The 17,620-nt window shown below is 50.1% G+C and overlaps 2 protein-coding genes across 5 annotated transcripts in view; both read right to left on the bottom strand.

Annotated features, from left to right (window-relative positions):
- Window positions 1-126: 126 nt before the first annotated feature.
- On the bottom strand, window positions 127-6,433 carry LOC123799117 (progonadoliberin-2). Its single transcript, XM_045808051.2, has 2 exons — window positions 1,266-6,433; window positions 127-1,145 (listed from the first exon to the last, which is right to left on the bottom strand). Exons 1-2 carry the CDS (start codon window positions 1,417-1,419, stop codon window positions 937-939), a joined length of 363 nt encoding a protein of 120 aa, XP_045664007.1. The 5' UTR covers window positions 1,420-6,433; the 3' UTR covers window positions 127-936.
- A 146-nt stretch (window positions 6,434-6,579) lies between these two features.
- The window catches only part of PTPRA (protein tyrosine phosphatase receptor type A), a 151,796-nt gene continuing 140,755 nt past the window's right edge, over window positions 6,580-17,620 (bottom strand). For all 4 annotated transcript variants that reach the window (XM_045808019.2, XM_045808011.2, XM_045808028.2 and 1 more), the window contains 4 exons: window positions 13,158-13,283; window positions 12,926-13,077; window positions 7,975-8,110; window positions 6,580-7,218 (listed from right to left, as the gene is read on the bottom strand). In XM_045808019.2, the coding sequence (XP_045663975.1) occupies window positions 7,144-7,218; window positions 7,975-8,110; window positions 12,926-13,077; window positions 13,158-13,283 (489 nt within the window). In that variant the 3' untranslated portion in view covers window positions 6,580-7,143. The remainder of the gene's footprint in view (window positions 7,219-7,974; window positions 8,111-12,925; window positions 13,078-13,157; window positions 13,284-17,620) is intronic.

The following is a 17,620-nucleotide window of genomic DNA, read 5'->3' as shown; positions in this document are numbered from 1 at the left end:
GCCCCAGGCCCACTGGATCTGGCTGCTCCCTCCCTGCGGGGCCTGCCCCGCCCCGCCCCACCCCGCCCCGTGTGCCTCCCGCCGGCGGGCCGGGCCCACATCCCTCCAACCCCCACGTGGGGTAGGGTCTCAGCGGGGGTGGGCGAGGGATGGGACGGAGGAGACAACTCGAGGCAGCAGCTTCAGGGACTTCACATCTTTATTGGAGGGCGACAGGGCGCGGCGCTCTACGTCCGGTCTGCGGGGGGAGGGGGGTGATCATTCCAGCGGGCGCCCTGGTTACCTGGCCGCCCGGCTGCGACCTTGTCCGCCCCCACCCTTCCCGACCTGGTTTTGCGGAGCAGGATGCTGCCGCCAGGCGATCGGCCTGCTCTTCGGTCCTGCAGATGCCGCCTGCCAGCTAGAGGCCCCAGCTGGGGGCTCTGTAGCTCCCTGGGCGTTGTCCACCCTTAACGCGCCTCTTTTGTAAAAACCTGAGCTCACACCGACTTAATTAGGTGGTAAGTTTTTGCCTTATAGGAATTTACAACTTTCTTCTTCAGTTACTGCTCTCTTGGTGCACTTTAAATTTGCAAAATAGTAATAACCCATCTCTGCACAGCGGTTTCTGCAATCACTGTCATTCGTAGTGCATGTCAGTGACCACCTGGTTCCTGGGGCCGTCCTCGAGACGCACTGGCTTCTCCTGACAAGAAAGCAGCCTCGAGGACCCCACTACAGCCAGTCTTACTTATGGCGTTTCAGTACAATTATCTCCACTCCACTAGTGACTTCTAATCTTTTAACATAAGCATCTTATCATAAATTGCCTAGAATTCTGGGAAATCGGAAGGATAGCAGACGGAATCCTGCTGTGTGTGCCAGGGGGTGCCTTGGCAGGGGGCGTCTCAGTGTTGTCTCATAACCCCCTCTTCTGTCCACACAGCCCCCAAGTCCTTAGCCACAACGGCCCCTGCTGGTCAATGCCAGGCCTCTCCCTGTACTTACCAGCAGTGTCTTCACCAGGTGCTGCTTCCGGCGGAGGGGCCACCAGCCTGTGGTTCTGGCCTCCCAGGGCACACTGTTCTCTGGGGGAGCCAGGGCATCGCTTGGGAGGTTATGGGCCGTCTGGTCTGGGCTGCTTGCTGCAGTGCCCAGGACCCTTCCTCAGAAAGGAGCCAAGGCTTCGGCCTGCCCACTACTCCCACCCCAGGCTCACAGTAGGTGAAAGAGCCACAGCCAGCGCCTTCTTCCTCCCACTCAGGCTGGGGAGACCCTTAACCCACCTAGGAGCCTTGGAGCATGCTGGGGGTACTGGGCTGAGCTGGAAGCTCGTTTTCCTCCAGGGTACCAGCCATGGGACCAGTGCTGAGCCTTCGAGGATCCAGGGTGGACCGTCAGCAGCAGCAGTAGCAGAAAGCCTAGCCTGCAGCTGGCCATGGCAGGGCTGCTCCCATGGATAGTGGACAGCACTCAAGAAGAGACACTTCCATCCATACCTCCTTCCTTTTCTTTCAGGGTCCCCTTGGACAACTGGCACTTCAGGGGTGTCATTAGTGTTTCCTAATGCCCTTCCCTCTTCTGCCACTGCTCCTCATCCCAGGACTCTAGGGATCTGGACCCCAAAGGCTCCTTGGCAGCTCGCCTTCCCCAGAGCCCCCTGGGGCACAGAGGATCCCCTTCAGGGATTCCAGAGATGGGAGATGGTTGGGAGAGGAACAGAGACTTGGGTGAGGGGAGCTCTTCAAGAGCCAGGAAGTAGTGTAAGGGCATTTGGGGCAGCTGGTGCATGGCACGCTGCCTCTATTCTCTGTGGTTTGCCATCTTTCTTCCATGGCAGGTGGGGATGTAGAATGGATGTGTGGTGGTGACAGGGGCAAGTGCTTCTACCCCTTGTCCCTCCTACACTAGAGGCAGTAGGCACAGGAACAGCATTGGGGAGAGAAAGGCAAAGGGTAGCCCCCCACGCCGGAATGTGGTTCATGGGTAGAGGGACTTGGGAGAGAGAAGAGGAACAGTGTGCACACACCCAGGACAGACTTCCGTCCAGGAGCCCCAGCCCTTGGGGAGAGCAGCCTCTTCACTCACCCAGGGAAAGCTGCGGATGAGGTGGCTCCTTGAGGTGGCTCCTCCAGGCGAGTAGGACCCCCAGACAGGCAGCTCTGGGATTTATTGATCAGGTGACTCCACCCCCTGTTCCTGGTCCACACACTCCAGTGACGTCTCAAAGAGGGAGGAGGAGCAGCCTGCCACCCAACATCCTTCCCTGCCCAGTGCGTGCTCCTAGTGTATTTTTAGCCAGTGGCCCTAGGGTCGGTCACCAGACTGTTCCCTCTCCCTACCTTCCCAGGGATCTGAAGCTGTAAGACTCCTGCTGCAGCCTGGCCAGGCCCTAAAGAATCATCTTCCCACTTCCCAGGCTGCATCCTCAAGTTCCTGCATTTGGCCTACAAAGCCCTCAGTCTTCTCCGACCCAAAAAGGAAACTGTGGCCTGGAGGGGGCCAGAAAAAGCCCACTGTGCCACACAGTTGGCTGCCTGAATGGGGAACCCAGCAACCTGTGAAGAGTCTGGGGGAGACTATAAGGGCCTGAGGGCTTGTTTGTCCCACTGTAAATTGGGCTGGATGGGCACCAGGGTGGGGGTCACTCCAGATGGAGGCAGGTTTGGGTGGGGCACTACCCCCAGGTGGTTTCTCACTCCTCCCAGAAGGCCCATGAGAGGGGGCCAGTTAAGGGGGCAGTCAGTGCAGCATCTGTGGGCCTATAAATGAGCAAGGGGAGGGCAGGAACAGTTTTGCCTCTCAAGATTCCAAGCCTTCCCCTGTGCTCAACCCAGGACTATTCATGGAGTTGGGCACTGCTAACCTAGGACCCTCGAAACGTGCCCCCACCTCTCAATCTGCGTCAGCTCAGCTTTCCACCACCAGCTATTAGCCTGGGGGCCAGGGGAAGGGCAAAGGCCTGTTTACAGGGTTAATAGCCAATCTCCGCATTTCACGTATCGGCTGAACAGCAAATGCAAGTGCCAGGGTCAGGCGTGGCGTTGTGCTGGCCAGTCGTTAGGAGAGCAAGTGCGTCAAATCCTGTGGCAAAGTGGGGGAGGGGATAACATAACGGGCACCACAGTCATTGACAGGCGCCTCGACTTCAGCTGCTCAGGCAGGAAGGCACACGTGAATTTTCAAAATGACTTATATTTAGCAGGGACCCGAAGCAATGTGTGGACTGTATATTCAGTTAAATTGTTTCAGGAAACACATTTTGTTCCTATATGTGTTGGTTAACCAAGTAATTTTTAGGAAAACATTTGTGGTTTAGTGAAAATGAATGAGTTCAATAAACTAGCTTAGTTCTGGTTTGGGTTTACAGAATGTTTTATTCGAAGTCCTGTGTTTATTTTAAAAGAGGAATGGGGTGCCTTTCTTTTTTCAGTAATTTGTGTTTTTTCCTAAAAAATCCAAACCAGAACTAAGCTTCCCAGGGGACACTGTGGTTCCATTCTGGCAACATCCGTAGCTTTTCAAGAATGTTTGTTGTCCCCTTCCACATGACAAACTCTGAAATTCATCCTCATATCCCTCTCGGCAGGACACAGAAAGCCATTCTGTAATGGCCATTCACCACTGAGCTCCAACTAATGGCTAGCCCTGAGGATAGGACTTTATCCATCTGGGAGCATCTGGGAAAGCAGGGGAGGCTTACGGCTGAGTGCTCAGGTGCTGCTGGAGCACAGAGGGGCACAAACCCCAGATCAGATGGTCTTGGTGAAGGATGACAAGGAGTTAGCTAGAGTCTGCACACGGGGCAGCTGTGGTGCTCCCACATAAGGAACCAAAACGGAAAGAAGAGTCAACACAGGAACTGCCAGTGGATCCGGATCCCCGGGCTTGGGGTGGAGGGAAAGAGGTACAGAGAATGCTGGAAGGCTGCAGGAAGGGATGGTAGACTCTGGAGAGACCAGGTGAACCCCTGGGCAGGGGGAGTGTGAGACAGGTGTCTGTGGATCACCCTGTGCAGTCACTTGGCAGGAAGCACGGTATGCCGACCTGGAGCTCAGGAGGGGAGCTCAGGGTTGGAGAGGGCTGAGGGTCCACCACACACAGACCACAGGAATGCCCGGTCTCTGAGGAAGGAGAACAAGGAGGAGCAGAGGCTAGAGAGAGAGAAGGGAGGAACTAGCGGACAGAGAGTGGATCCCTGGCAAGTGGTAAGAAAGGAATCTGTGGGGATGAAGGGTGGAAGAGGGGAGAGTCTATCATAAAGGCAGGAGACTATAGGCCTGGGGGAAGTGACTTTTTTTTTTTTTTTTAATTAAAATCAAAGACGTGTGCATTTGGTGGTGGTGGTGGTGGAGTGCTGCAGGAAACTGAACGCCCAGGAGGGCGCTGACTTGATGAAGTGAGTCTGAGCACAGTGGGCACTGGATGCCTCGTTCCCCTTCTGAGAAATCCTCCCAGCTCTAGCTCTAACTCCAGGGGGCACAGCCGAGGAGCCGAGGGGCAGGCACTGGATGAAGCAGTCACCCCTGCCATTCCCACATGATGGTGGGGTGTGAGCCCCGATCCACTTCCCTTTAGCCTTGACTAGTTCCTGTCGGGTTTATGTCTCTTGCAGCCATGCAAGTCCTGCTTGAAGACATCTGTTTCGCAGCCAGGTGATATTTAAAATACTGGCCCAGGGGTGCCTGGGTGGCTCAGTCAGTTAAGCGTCTGCCTTCGGCTCAGGTCATGATCTCAGGGTCCTGGGATCGAGCCCTATGTCAGGCTTCCTGCTCAGTGGGGAGTCTGCTTTTCCCTCTGCCTGCTCGTGCTCTGTCTCTAATAATAAATAAAATCTTAAAAAAAAAAATACTGGCCCAAGGAACCAAGCAAATCAGCAGGACTCAGCAGTACGTGGCCAGGCCACATGGGCGGCTGGTAGAGGTACTCAGTCCTTCTGTAGGAACCCTTGGACACACTGGTGTGTAAGCTGCTCAGCACTAGCCCTAGCAACAGGAGGTAGGCAGCCTGCTGGGAGGTAGGCAGGCAGCACAAGGCACATGATGGGCTCTCCTACAGGTTTGCCATGTAGCTTGCTGACCCGAGGCCTGCCCTCCTCCATCTGCCAGGACTCGGTCACAGAGGCACCAAAAGGTAGCCTGCAAAGAGCCAGGGTCTCCTTCCCAAACATGGTACCTCATCAGAAATCCTTCTCAGATTGCTTAATTTACCCATGGTTCTTTGACAACCACTGAGTTTTCAGTTTATTGCCACTTGGAGTTCCTTAGTTCCGACAGAAGGACCAAGTATTTCTGACACACACTCACTTCTCAGAAACTTCCAGAGGTGGTCTGTCATGGTGCCCCTGCCTCCTGAAGATATCCTGAATATGTGGTGAACTTGGCTCCCATCTTGGAGCCACCGCATCTGTTCACCTTCTGTAGGGTTCTGAGGCCTTCTGTAATGTGGCTCCATGTGACCTTGCCTCCTTTCACTCATCCAAATTTCCAGCATCCCTTGGGTCCAGTTCAAGTCCCACTTCCGCCAACAAGCACAGCAGCAATGACCTCTTGAGTGTGCCTCCACGGCCCAGGCTGGGGTGCCACTTCTCAACTCCTGACGGACTGAGTAGCCCAGGGCCGCCCCTGCTCCTTGAGAAAGGCCCCATGGGTCATGAGACTCTCTCAGCCCTGCACTGACAGCTGTGGCAACCAGTTGACGCTCATGTTCCCATGACGAACTGCTCATGAGGATAAGAGGCAGTGAACAGACCCACCCTCCCAGCTATGCCAACTAAAGACTACATTTCCCAGCATTCCTCCGTGTAGCCTTATGACTAGGTTTTAGCCAACAGGAGTGAAAATGGAAAGCACAGCTTTTGCTTCATGTCCTTAAAAATGAAGTTGCTTTCTTTCCATTTTCTTTTTGCTTCTCCATTGGAAAAGACAGTGATCCAGCTTCAGCCATGAAGACAAATAACATTCTAAGGGACACTGGGACCACAAGATGGGAGAACACTGGGTCTCTGGACTGGGCACACCATTACAAGAGAAATAAATGAACATCCACATTATTTAAGATACAAACGCTAGACACTTTTATATAAATGTCAGGCTTGATATCAAGTTGGGATTGAAGACTCCTACCATCCTGGCCTCTGGATCTGAGGCACTTTCACATAAAAGTCCTGGAAATGTGGACAGATATAAAAGGAAATGAAAGCTATTTAATCTAGTAAGTGTGGATATAAAGACTTATCCTGGACAGAGTGACATAATCCAGACAATTTTATAGCAAAGCACGAGGGAAGTTGGGCTGGCCTTAGCCAGCTACCTCCTCTCTCTTCCATGCCCCTGTGCTAGGGAAACAGTGAGGATGCGGACCATCTTCCAGGGAGCAAGGCTGGCTGGGATCACTGCACCAAAGATGTGCTGGGAATGGAAGATGGGTCCCGGCAACTTAGCTGAGAGCTGGAGAGGCTGTGCCAGTTGGAAAGGAGTTGAGAGGATGGTGGCTTCTGAGACCAGTTGAGACCAAACACTAACAGCAGGGCCAGGAGTGGCCTAGGAGAGCTCCAGCCCTGGTCCGGCTGCCCCATCCCAGACAAAGGGAGACGCTTCCTCAGGGAGTCAAAGCTTTTATTACCTGATAATCCCTAGTGTGGTGCCAGAGATACCGCTCTGGTCCCTTTACTCCCCACAGTGGGTTGCAGTGGTGATGGGGGGAGGGTGGACAGGGCAGGGATTATTTACAGAGCAGGGAGGGAACAACAACCTGAAAGGGGTGGGGGAGAGGGGGGCACCAGGACAACCAATTTCCTCAAGAGCTCTGAGAACTTTGTGCTTTTCTTCTTGGCTGATGCTGAGCTACCTGGAATGAATTTTGTGTTCCTTCTTTAGGAAAAGATGTCTAAACCAAAGAATAATACAGCCCAATTTCCAGGCAGAGGATTTCACGATATCAATCCAAACATCACACTATTTAATTCCCCAATAAAACATTGGAAAAAGGACTATCAGTGCTAACACATTTACATATAAAATCTCCACCTAATAGGTAATAGAAGCCTATGTACCAATTTCTAAAACAGTTATAAGATATATACACAATTTTGGGTATATTAACAAAACAGAATATTACAAAATATTAAAGGCAATTTTCCTGTCCACTGGGTCTCATCACCTCTTACTTGAAGTTGGCATAATCTGAGAACGCGTCAATGTACTCCTGCACCACCTTGTAGCAGAACTCATACTGCTCCTGCAGGACAAGCGGAGGGAGAACCAGCGTTATGAAGACAACAAGGTACCCGCACCTCCTGACACGCCTATTTTTTAAAAAACGGAAACCGGAGGGGAAGTGAATGTTTTTGGACTTGAACCCAAGTCCAGATACTGCCTGCCAGAGTTCTGACAGCATTCTCCTTCTGGGTTGAGTACAGCTAATTTTGTCAAGATGGAGGTGACGTGAGAGGAAAGATGTAGCCCTAGGCCTGCAGTGGTCAGATGTGAGTGCGCCGGGCTGGTGGACCAGGCAGGAGGGGAGATGGCTCTGTGTGGCCCACACCTCACCACGCTTGCCAGGCTTCAGGTGCCCCAGCTCTCAAAGCCTCACCAACTTGCAATGCTCTTAAAATGCATTTTTCTTTCCCCTCAGACATGTCTAGTTATCCAAGGTTCTGGGGCCCTTGTGGATGCTTATCCCTCTACTCAGTGGTTAGTGGTCACTGAGCTGGTCAGGAGTCTGAGCAGAAGAGGAGGCACTCCTGAGTCTTCCCACCCCGGGACCCGCGGAGAAGTGCAGAGCCCCGTGGGGCACCCAGGCACCCCCTTCTAGCCTTCAGAGAGGCCACTTGATTCTCTTACTGCTAACAGCGCTGTGCCCCTCTGCTCTCAGTCACCAAGGCTCATTCTATCTGGGGCACCTTGGGGAACGATGGGCCCCTGGAAGAGCCTCCCCCTTGAGATGGCCCTGACAGAGAAGGGCTGTGGATGGGTGGTGGTGTGGGCAGCATACCAGTGTCTGGACCATGTGTGGCCTCTGTAGCCGCAGGCTCTTGACGGTCTGGAAGACATCCAAAATCCCCTCCGCTTTCACCCGTTCCAGGACTGTGCTTAGGGCACAGAAGGTCCCCGTCCGTCCTGCCCCCGCACTGTAACAGAGCAGACATATCTGTTACAACCCACTGGGCTGATAAGGTGAAGACAGTGGCAATGAGCACATAAAGGCCAAGGTGGAGGCTGGTGCTCATGGGAAGGGCTGTCATCTAATGGAGATGCTGGTGTGGGGTGGCGGCAAGGGCCCATCTGCTCCTCTCCACATAAGCCCTGTGCTCACACTGCTCTGGGGAGGAAGGGGTACCCCCGCTGCCCTTCCTGGATGTCCCACTTTGCCTGCTGAGAGACTCGCCCACAGGACAGTGGTGAAGAACCTCACACACGCTCCCTCCCACCCAGCACGGAGCCTTCATTGTCTACCTACAAATGTGTCTGAATTGCCCTGATTTGCTGCTCACTCATGTTGGGATTCTAGTCTCTTTCCTTTCCTGACAAACCCTACCCCTCTGCACTGTGTGTGTGCTGATTCTTTTCCATGCCTCTCATTTGCTTCCTAAATCCCAGGAATCCAGACTCTGACTCTGACACTATCCACTCTGTTCAATGTCATCAGTTGATTCACCAGACCCTTACTGAGTGCCTGCTGTGTGGCAGGGGCTGTGGTGGGGAACAGCACCCCCAGATAATAAGACCTATGGTGTGGGAAGGAGAAAGAGGAATGGAGTTCTAGGCAGGGTGGTCAGGGAAGGTTCTCTAATAGGGTGTCACATGAGCAGAGACCTGAAGGTGAGGGCAAGGCCCAGCAGCTGTCTGGGGAGAAGTATCTCAGGCACGAGGCAGGATGTCTAGGTGCGGAAGCTGTGTAGCTGAGTCTGATGGATGGAAGGACTCGAAGGAAGAAAGGAGTGTGGTAGGGGTGAGGTCAGAGCCCTCAGATCAAGCTGGGCCTTAGGAGCTGTTATTAGGATTCTAAGTGATGTGGCCTGACTGAAGTTTTTAGAAGAATCTCTTAGGCTGCTGCGTTGAGATCGGGGGAAGGGTGGGACAGGGGATGGGCTTGCCTAGGGGAGTGGCTGTTAGTCAACAAAGAGGAGGTCCATCTGGGCCCTGGACCACAGATGGAGAGGAATCAGCCAATGAGGACACAAACCAGGGGAGAAGCTATGCTGAAAGCATTCCACAGAGAAGTGAGTGGTTAACTGTGTTTGATGCTGACGAAGGTCAAGGGTGATGAGACAGAAGGATCTCTGGACTCAGCAACGTGGAGGTCACAGGTAGCACTCAAAGGGGCAGTTGCAATGGATGTGGTGGGGAGAGGTTAACCGAATGGGCTCAAAAGAGGATGGGAAGAGAGGAACTGAGGAGTAAGTCTGGACAAATCTTTTGAGAAAACAGAGAAACAGAGGGGTACCTGGAGAGGAATTAGAGGTAAGAGTTTTTAAAATATTAAGATGGGAGAAATTATAGCACATCTGCAAGATGGTAGTTATCTAGTAGTTATTCAGAGGAAAACGTGATGATGTAGGATAGTGAAGTCAGGTCCCTGAGGAGCCAAAGGGGAGGGTGGCTGAGGCAGACAGGCCCTACCACCCTCCCCCCCACCCCCAGATCTCTGCCTCCTGGTGTTCATGCCCTTATGCAGTCTCTTCCCCATGAGTGTGGATGGGATTTGTGATATGCTTCTAACCAACAGATAATAGCAAGAGTGATGAGATGTATATAATTACACGTATGTGATAACGTTACATGGGATCATAATGCCTGTCTCACAAGGAGATACTCTCTTTTGCTGGCTTAGAAGAGGCAAGTGACCACACTGGGAAGGTCCACGTGGCATGGAACTTCAAACAACAGAGGCCCTCTGTCCAGCAGCCCACAGGGAACTGAATAGTACCAACAACCAAGAGAGCTTAGAAATGGATCCTTCCCAGGGTGCCTGGGTGGCTCAGTTGGTAAAGCATCTACCTTTGGCTCGGGTCATGATCCTCGGGTCCTGGGATCGAGCCCCATGTTGGGCTCCCTGCTCCCCTTCCCTCTCCCGCTCTCCCTGCTTGTGCTATCTTTCTTGCTCTCTCAAATAAATAAATAAAATCTTAAAAAAAGAGAAAAAGAAAAGAAATGGATCCTTCCCATTCGAGCCTCAGATGGGACCACAGCCCTGGCCAGCACCTTGACTGCAGTCTTGTGAGCCCCTGAAGCACGGGATTCACCTAAGATGTGCTCAGATTCCTGACCACAGACTGTGAGATAAATGTGTGTTGTTTTAAGATGTTAAGTTTGTGGTAGTATTACACAGCAATGGATGCTTAATGCAACGGGCTTCAGGGAGCGGTCAGACAAGTTATCCACTGAATAGGAGGGATGCAGGGCCCACAGCGCCAATGCAGGGGGACAGGCGGCTGGGTGCTGGGAGCACATGGAAGTTCTGATTGCTTCTCCTTTCTTAGTCAAACAGAAAACACCGTCCTCTCTTAAATATGAGGACAGAAGAGGTGCTGATGGTATCTAGATTTGAGAGGAGGTGTGAAATAATCATCTAGGACAAAAGCTGGCAAGCTTTTCTGTAAAGGGCCAGATAGAAAATATCTTAGGTTCTGCTGAGAAGACACAACATCAGTTACAACTGCACAACTCTGACTTCTTGCGTGCTGAGCAGCGAGTGAGGCAAGGAGAGCACTACGTATGGTCTCAGTTCTGTTGCTGGAGCATGAGAGCAGCCAGTACAAACACAAATGGGCATAGCTGTGTTCCAATAAAACCTTATATATAGACACCGAAATTTGAATTTCATGCAATCTACATGACATGAAATAAGTCTTTTGATTTTTAAAAAACCATTTAAAAATGTAAAAACGGGACACTTGGGTGGCTCAGTCAGTTAAGTGTCTGCCTCTGGCTCAGGTCATGATCCCAGGGTCCTGGGATCCAGCCCTGCACTAAGCTCCCTGCTCAGTGGGGAGTCTGCTTCTCCCTCTGCCTGCCCCTCTCTCTGCTTGTTCTCTGACAAATAAATAAAATCTTAAAAATGTAAAACTGGTTGTTAGCTTGCAGACCCACTCAAAACCAGGTGGTAGGCCAGATTTGGCACCGGGCCCTAATATGTCCGCCATGGTCTGGAAGAGTGGAAGGTGCAGAAGGATAGCAAGGCAGCACTAAGGGCCAACCACGAGGTCAGTGGTCAGGAATGTAAACTGAGGCCTAGAACCGGTAGTTTCCTTCAGCCACACTCAGCGGCACAGTGCAGATGCAGGCTAGCTAGAAAATCTGGGGTTTGCCAAGAAAGGGTGACCTACAGCGAAGGAAGTATTCATCTGGGCAGTCCAAGGAATCCTTTTTTTCTTAAAATTTTAGATTATTTTTAATTTTTAATTTTTTAAAAAATAATCTCTACCCCAATGTGGGGGGCTCGAACTCACGACCCCGAGTTCAAGAGTTGCATGTTCTACTGACTGAGCCAGACAGGTGCACCACCAAGGAATTTTTAACATTTTGCCAATCCAATGGGCACAAAGCCACACTGCATTGTCTTTGTTCTCATTTCTCAGAACATCACTAGTAAAGTTTAGCATCTTTTCGTGTTCACTGACAGTTTGTATTAGTTGGTGCACTTTGCCACTTTTTTCCTCAAGATATCTTTTATATCTTTTATTTTTGTATAGGTAATAAGTATAGGTAATAAATTAGCATAGCTCAAATTTCAAAACAGTCCCAAACAACAAAAGGTTTCCTTCCTACTCCATTCTTCCCCTTCAGATGCACTCGGGGGAAAGCGCCAATGTCCTCAGGTCCTTGCCTGTCCTTCCAGAGATACTCTTATGCATATACCGACAGAAACATACGTTTTTTAAGTTTTTTATTATTTAAATGATCTCTACACCCCACATGGAGCTCGAACTCACAACCCCAAGATCAAGAGTCGCACGCCCCACTCACTCACCAAGCCAGCCAGGCGCCCCCCAACAGAAACACGTGTTCTTGCCCTATCTCCCGATTGCTTTCGTTCACAAAGCAATACGTCCAGAGGACTAACGCACACCCACCATATAAGCAGACTCCTCGTTAATTTTTGTAGTTCTGTAGCAAGAGACCCATCATAGCTTATTCAGTCAGCCCCCTATTAATATGTCTAGATAATTTGCAATCTTTCATTATTATAAACAGTACTTCAGTCCTGGTGATTATGTCCTTTTGGTCACTTGAAGCACATTTACTGGATACATTCCTAGAAGTTCCTTTGCTCATTTTTCTGTTTTTAAAACCAATTTGCAGTGATTTATGATATACTCTTCCTTCTCTTTTTAAGAATTTTTTTCCCTAATTATAATAGCAATACAAACTCATGGTAAATTTTTTTCCCCCTAAAGAGCAATCTCAAACAACATGCCCCAAACAAAACTCGCCTCTGCCCCCCAAAACGAGTCCCCTTATCATCTTTCTTCTGTCAGTGGCAGCAATCATTACCAGTAACCCTGATTTAAACTTGGGATACACCCTACAGCCTTGACTCCTCTTCTTTCACATCTATGTTTTCAGTCTTGCTCATTTTTCTTCAAACTATTCTCAAAATAGTCTCTCTTTTCCTGTGTTTCTTAGGGAGGCCAGACCCTCAACCCACAGTGCCCAACTGGTCTCTCCACTGTCAATCTTGCCTGCTGCTCACCTGTACCCCATCACTATCCCAAATGCTCCCCTGCCCAACATCTTAACATCACTGGTTCCCTAGCACTTAATGCCAGGTTCAAACACGACGACCCTCCCTCATTATCTGGCCCTGTGCTGGCCACCACACTTGACTGCCACGTGCTCACCAGTGTATCCTGCTCTTGTCCGTCTTTCCCCACTGTCACTTCCCTGGCCTGCCTCTCCTGGCTCTCTCTCCCCCTCTGAGGGCTGGGGAGAGCGGTAGGTACCTGCAGTGCACGGTGATGGGGTGGTTCCCTGACTGCTGCTGCTGCTTCTGCACGGCTGCGATGATGCTGATCATGCCCTTTCCGTCGCTGGGAATGCCCACTTCAGGCCAGCCGTGGAAGTGGAACTGCCGGATCTGCCGGCTCTTGTTCTCCTTTGGGAGAAGGGGGATCAGAGATGCAGGGCGCCCTGGCTTTTCCCCGCAGGAGGAGCCGCATCCCCCAGCCACCTTACCCTGGTGTTGGTGACCAGGAGGTCTCTGACAGTGTAGCTCTCACATTCCTCCTCTTTCTTCAGCTCCACTGTGATGTCTCCATAGGACACCACTCCATCAGAGGGCCAGTACTGGGCACACTTCTCCTGGAGGGACAAATGGGAGAGGTGAGGAGTTTGGAACACCATGTATGGTAGAGACGGGGCTGCCCTTTGAGCTGTCTGCTTCTGTCTTACGGAAGCCACCTCTTCCAGGACACATGTCATCACCAAGGTATCAAAAACTTAAGAGTGGTCATTACATTACTTAATTTCACTCCAATTAACTTCACTAGGATCCTCACTAGGACATCTACAGCTGACCCTTGAACAACACGGGTTTGAACTGCGTGGGCCCACTTATATATAGATTCTTCTGGATAAATACAGGACAGTAGTGTATTTTCTCTTCCTTATGATATTCTTAATGATTTTCTTTTCTTTAGTTTACTTTATTGTAGGAACACAGTATATAATACACAAAACATACAAAATATGTGCTGTTAATGTCATCAATCAATCTTCAGGTCAGCAGTGCTCAATTAATTACGTTTTTGAGGAGTCAAAAGTTACACACAGATTTTTTTAAAAAAGATTTTATTTATTTAAGAGAGTGAGAGAGAGGGAGGGAGGACACAAGCAGGGGGCGTGGGAGAGGGGGAAGCAGGCTCCCCACTGGGCAACAAGCCCGATGCGGGGCTCAATCCCAGGACCCTGGGATCATGACCCGAGCTGAAGGCAGACACTTAACCAAATGAAACACCCAAGCACCCCTACAGATTTTTTTTTTAGTTTGATTATAGCTGACACACAATGTTACATATGTTTCAGGGGTACAACACAGTAATTCAGCAAGTCTACACTATGCTCACCACCAGCGTAGCTACCATCTACCCCCACAGAACACTAGTACCATACCACTGACTATATTCCCTATGCTGCAGCTCTCAGCCCTGTGATATACGCAGATTTTTGAATGCACAAAATAGAAAGAGGGGCTTGGGGGGTCAGCACCCCTAACCCTCGTGTTGCTCAAGAGTCAAGTGTATATTTAAAAACTTCATTTCCTTACTGACATAATCACTTAACCTTTTGGTGTTACTTACCTACAGTCTAAGTTGCCACACGTGACAGGATCTCTGAAGAGCTCTGCCCATCACCTCAGCTGCATCTGACACTTAATGGCAGGGTGGAAGGAGAGGAGTGGAATGTTTTTGTTCCAATTCCTTTTCTCCCCTCCTTTGCTCCCTTGGGGTGTTTCTACCTCAGAGATGCTTACATATGTCAGACTGCTAATCCAAAACTGAACCCCATTGACACTGCCACCCAGCCATGGTGTTTCACTAGAGCCCAGGCCACAGCATCCTTCCATCCCTTTCCTCTTGATCTTCTGAATCTGCAATGGTGCCCGCATTTCTGTTGTTGCGAGTGAGCAGGAGACGGTTTACGGCCTGTCTCTGCTGACATCTGGCTCAATTCCTCTATAAGTATAGAGGGTGGGGACTGCCTCTTTTCCTCTTTGTCTCCCCGCACCTAGCACACTGCCTGCACGCGGTAGGCTCTCAGTAGCTGCTAAATGAATTTGTTCAATGTTTGCAGAACAAGTCACGCTACACATACATAAGTAAAACAATATAGTTATACTGTCCATTCCTTTGAAGCATTTTGGGGAAAATCTTAAATATTTCACTATTGGCAATTTTAAAATCCTCAACCATAAATGTACTTCACATTCATTGGGAAAATTACAAAAAGTGGAAAAATAAAAATCACTGATAGTCTCTTAGTCCAAATAAAATCATTACTGAAGGTCCATTTTAGTGACTCTTCTTGCTTTTCATATGTGTGATCATTCATTACCCCCTTTATAAATGACACTGACCTCATTTTAAAATACAGAATTATCAAAGTGGTGGATCTGGGAAATGTCACAGACCAGTCTTTTCTACGTATACCCACTCGGAGTCCTGAGAATGCTATGAGGGTTGGTGCTCGGGGCCCTCTCCTCAACCAGAACAGCTTTAAAAAAATTCTAATAAAGGCTCTTAAACAGAGATTATGTTGTTTTTTGGAATGTATTTTGCTACCACAGTTCCCTCCCAACACTGCCCTCACACAGTTTACCAGACAGGACTGAAGACTGGGCCTTTAAAACCATTATAAGTGCTAAGATCCAAATGGGCTTGAGAGAAATGGAGTGTATGAGCTAGAGTCATGCTATGACTAGAAAAAGGAATAGTATGGTCCCACACTTGACGGCTTTCAGATATTTGAGACCCTAGTTTGGCGGTGAGGCACAACAGAGAAAAGGGGCTGACTGGAAGAAGGCCACCACGGATACAGAGTCCTCTATTAAAACTGTGGACAGGGAGTCAGCCAAGAGTAGAAGCAAATGGGGAGCCTGCTGTGGCCAAACTAATGGGGACAACTCCCCAAGGTCATTACATGTGGTTGGGACCAAACAAGAGGTTAGTTAGATCAATGCCGTAGAGTGAGTTTCAAGGTGACACAGTTTTGTAGGTGAACAGGTAAGGAGACAAGCCTGGTAAACTTACGGGGTTAGGATTTTTTAGAAAGATTTTATTTATTTATTTGAGAGAGAGAGAGAGAGAGAGTGAGTACATGAGCAGGAGGGAGGAAGCAGAGGGAGAGGGAGAAGCAGGCTCTTTGCTGAGCAGAGCCTGGTGTGGGTTAGATCTCAGGACTCTGAGATAAATGAGATCATGCCTTGAGCTGAAGACAGACACTTAACCAACTGAGCCACCCAGGCACCCCAGGGTTAGGGTTTAAGGATGATACACAAAGAAGCCACACAAGACAATTATAGATATTGGACCAATGGCAGCAACTCATTCCACTCAGCCAGGTGAAGGTTACAAGGTTTATTTAGTTTAGCTCTCCAAGTGGGCACAACACAGAGGAAGCAGGATGGACTTAAAAACAAAGCCAGCTCTTTAAGAAAAAGGCAACAACTGAGGGAAACGGCAGTCCAGAGGTGCCTCTCACAGCTGTGAGGAGAGCGATGGCAGAGAGAGTGGGGCCTAAAGCAGCACTAGTTCAGGAGGCTGAGTTGAGCTGCTGGAAGGCAAGGTTTTGAGGGAGGTTTTGGAAATACTTAACAAGAGCAGCTTCAGTTTAGAGACCTATTGGGGTGACCCTCCTCTGGGCCAAAGGAGAGAAACCCCCTTCCTTAGGAGGCAGAACGTGGGCCTGAGGAATCCAGAGAAGGGGCCAGCAGTGGCTGTGCCTGCTGGTGCCCAGGGCTATGAAGGCCTGGGGATTCTGCTGAGAAGGGAGACGTGAGAGCACAGAGCTGGACACCAGGCCTGTGCAGAACACAAAGCAGTGACAAATATGGGACCCTCCCGTCAAGGAGTAGGCTGTGACCCATCTCAGAAGCCATGCCCCACTTAGCAGCTAGACGGCAGAAGGGAAGGAGGGAAAATGGAAACTAGGAGATTTAAATTAAGCAAGTGAAACTGTTAGGAAGAAGAACCCAATTCAAGTCTTGGACTAGATGTCAACATGAAAGGCTCTTAAATTTTGTATGCTGGGTACATTTTCCCTTACAAGCTCAGGAAGCCCAAAGAGGATTTCAAGGACTGACCACAGTGAGAATTCTATTTTCAAAATGATCTCTGGCTGCCCTGTGAAGAAGTGACAAAAAGTGGGTGGGAATAGAAGTGGGTAGATGGGCTGTCGGGCCACTTCAGTGGCACAGGTGAGCAGACAGTGGTTTCGAGGAGGGGTCCACAGCTGTGCTGGAGAGAGGTGGACGTGCTCAGCATATGTTAGATCTCACTGATATGGGAAGGGAGGATGATGTGGGCACCGAGGAAAGGGGAGTAATGAAGGTAACTACTAGACTTCTGACATGAACAACTGGGCAGAAGGCGGGACCACTTAACGAGATGGTAAGAGCGGGGAGGAGTAGTACGGGGAAGGAGGAAATCATAGTTCATCTGGTCCAGGTGGAGTTCGAGAACCTTAACAGTCATGTGAAGATATCAAGTGGTCCACACCAGTCCACAACTGGGAAGTGGGGGCTGGGTTAGAGTCACAGATTTGGGGACCTCTGGCATAGAGATAGCATTCCAAGCCACAGGACTAGATGAGGTCCTCAGGGCACAGTGTGTTAAACAACAGGGGGTTAAGACCTGAGTCTAGGACACTTCAATGATTAGAGGTCACCAAGGGGAGGAGGAGGAGGAGGAGGTCACAAAGAAAACAAAGGTTGCTGCCAGGCCAGTGAGTGGTTGACATCATGGAATTCCACAGAAGAAAGTGTTCTGAGGAAGAGGGAGGCATTCAGTATTTCCAATGCTGCTATAAAAGGGCCAGAAAGACAAGCGAGAAGAAACGACTTTGGAACGGCAAGAAGGCAGTCACCATTGATCCTGACTCAAGTACTCCCAGAAGGAACAGGGTGAGGAGAGAACTCGAAG

This window comes from Ursus americanus, chromosome 22, assembly GCF_024610735.1.
Source record: "Ursus americanus isolate L20-20 chromosome 22, mUrsAme1.1.p, whole genome shotgun sequence".
Classification (NCBI taxonomy): domain Eukaryota; kingdom Metazoa; phylum Chordata; class Mammalia; order Carnivora; family Ursidae; genus Ursus; species Ursus americanus.
The sequence above is the reverse complement of the archived record's forward strand: the minus strand, read 5'-3'. Positions and strand labels throughout refer to the sequence as shown.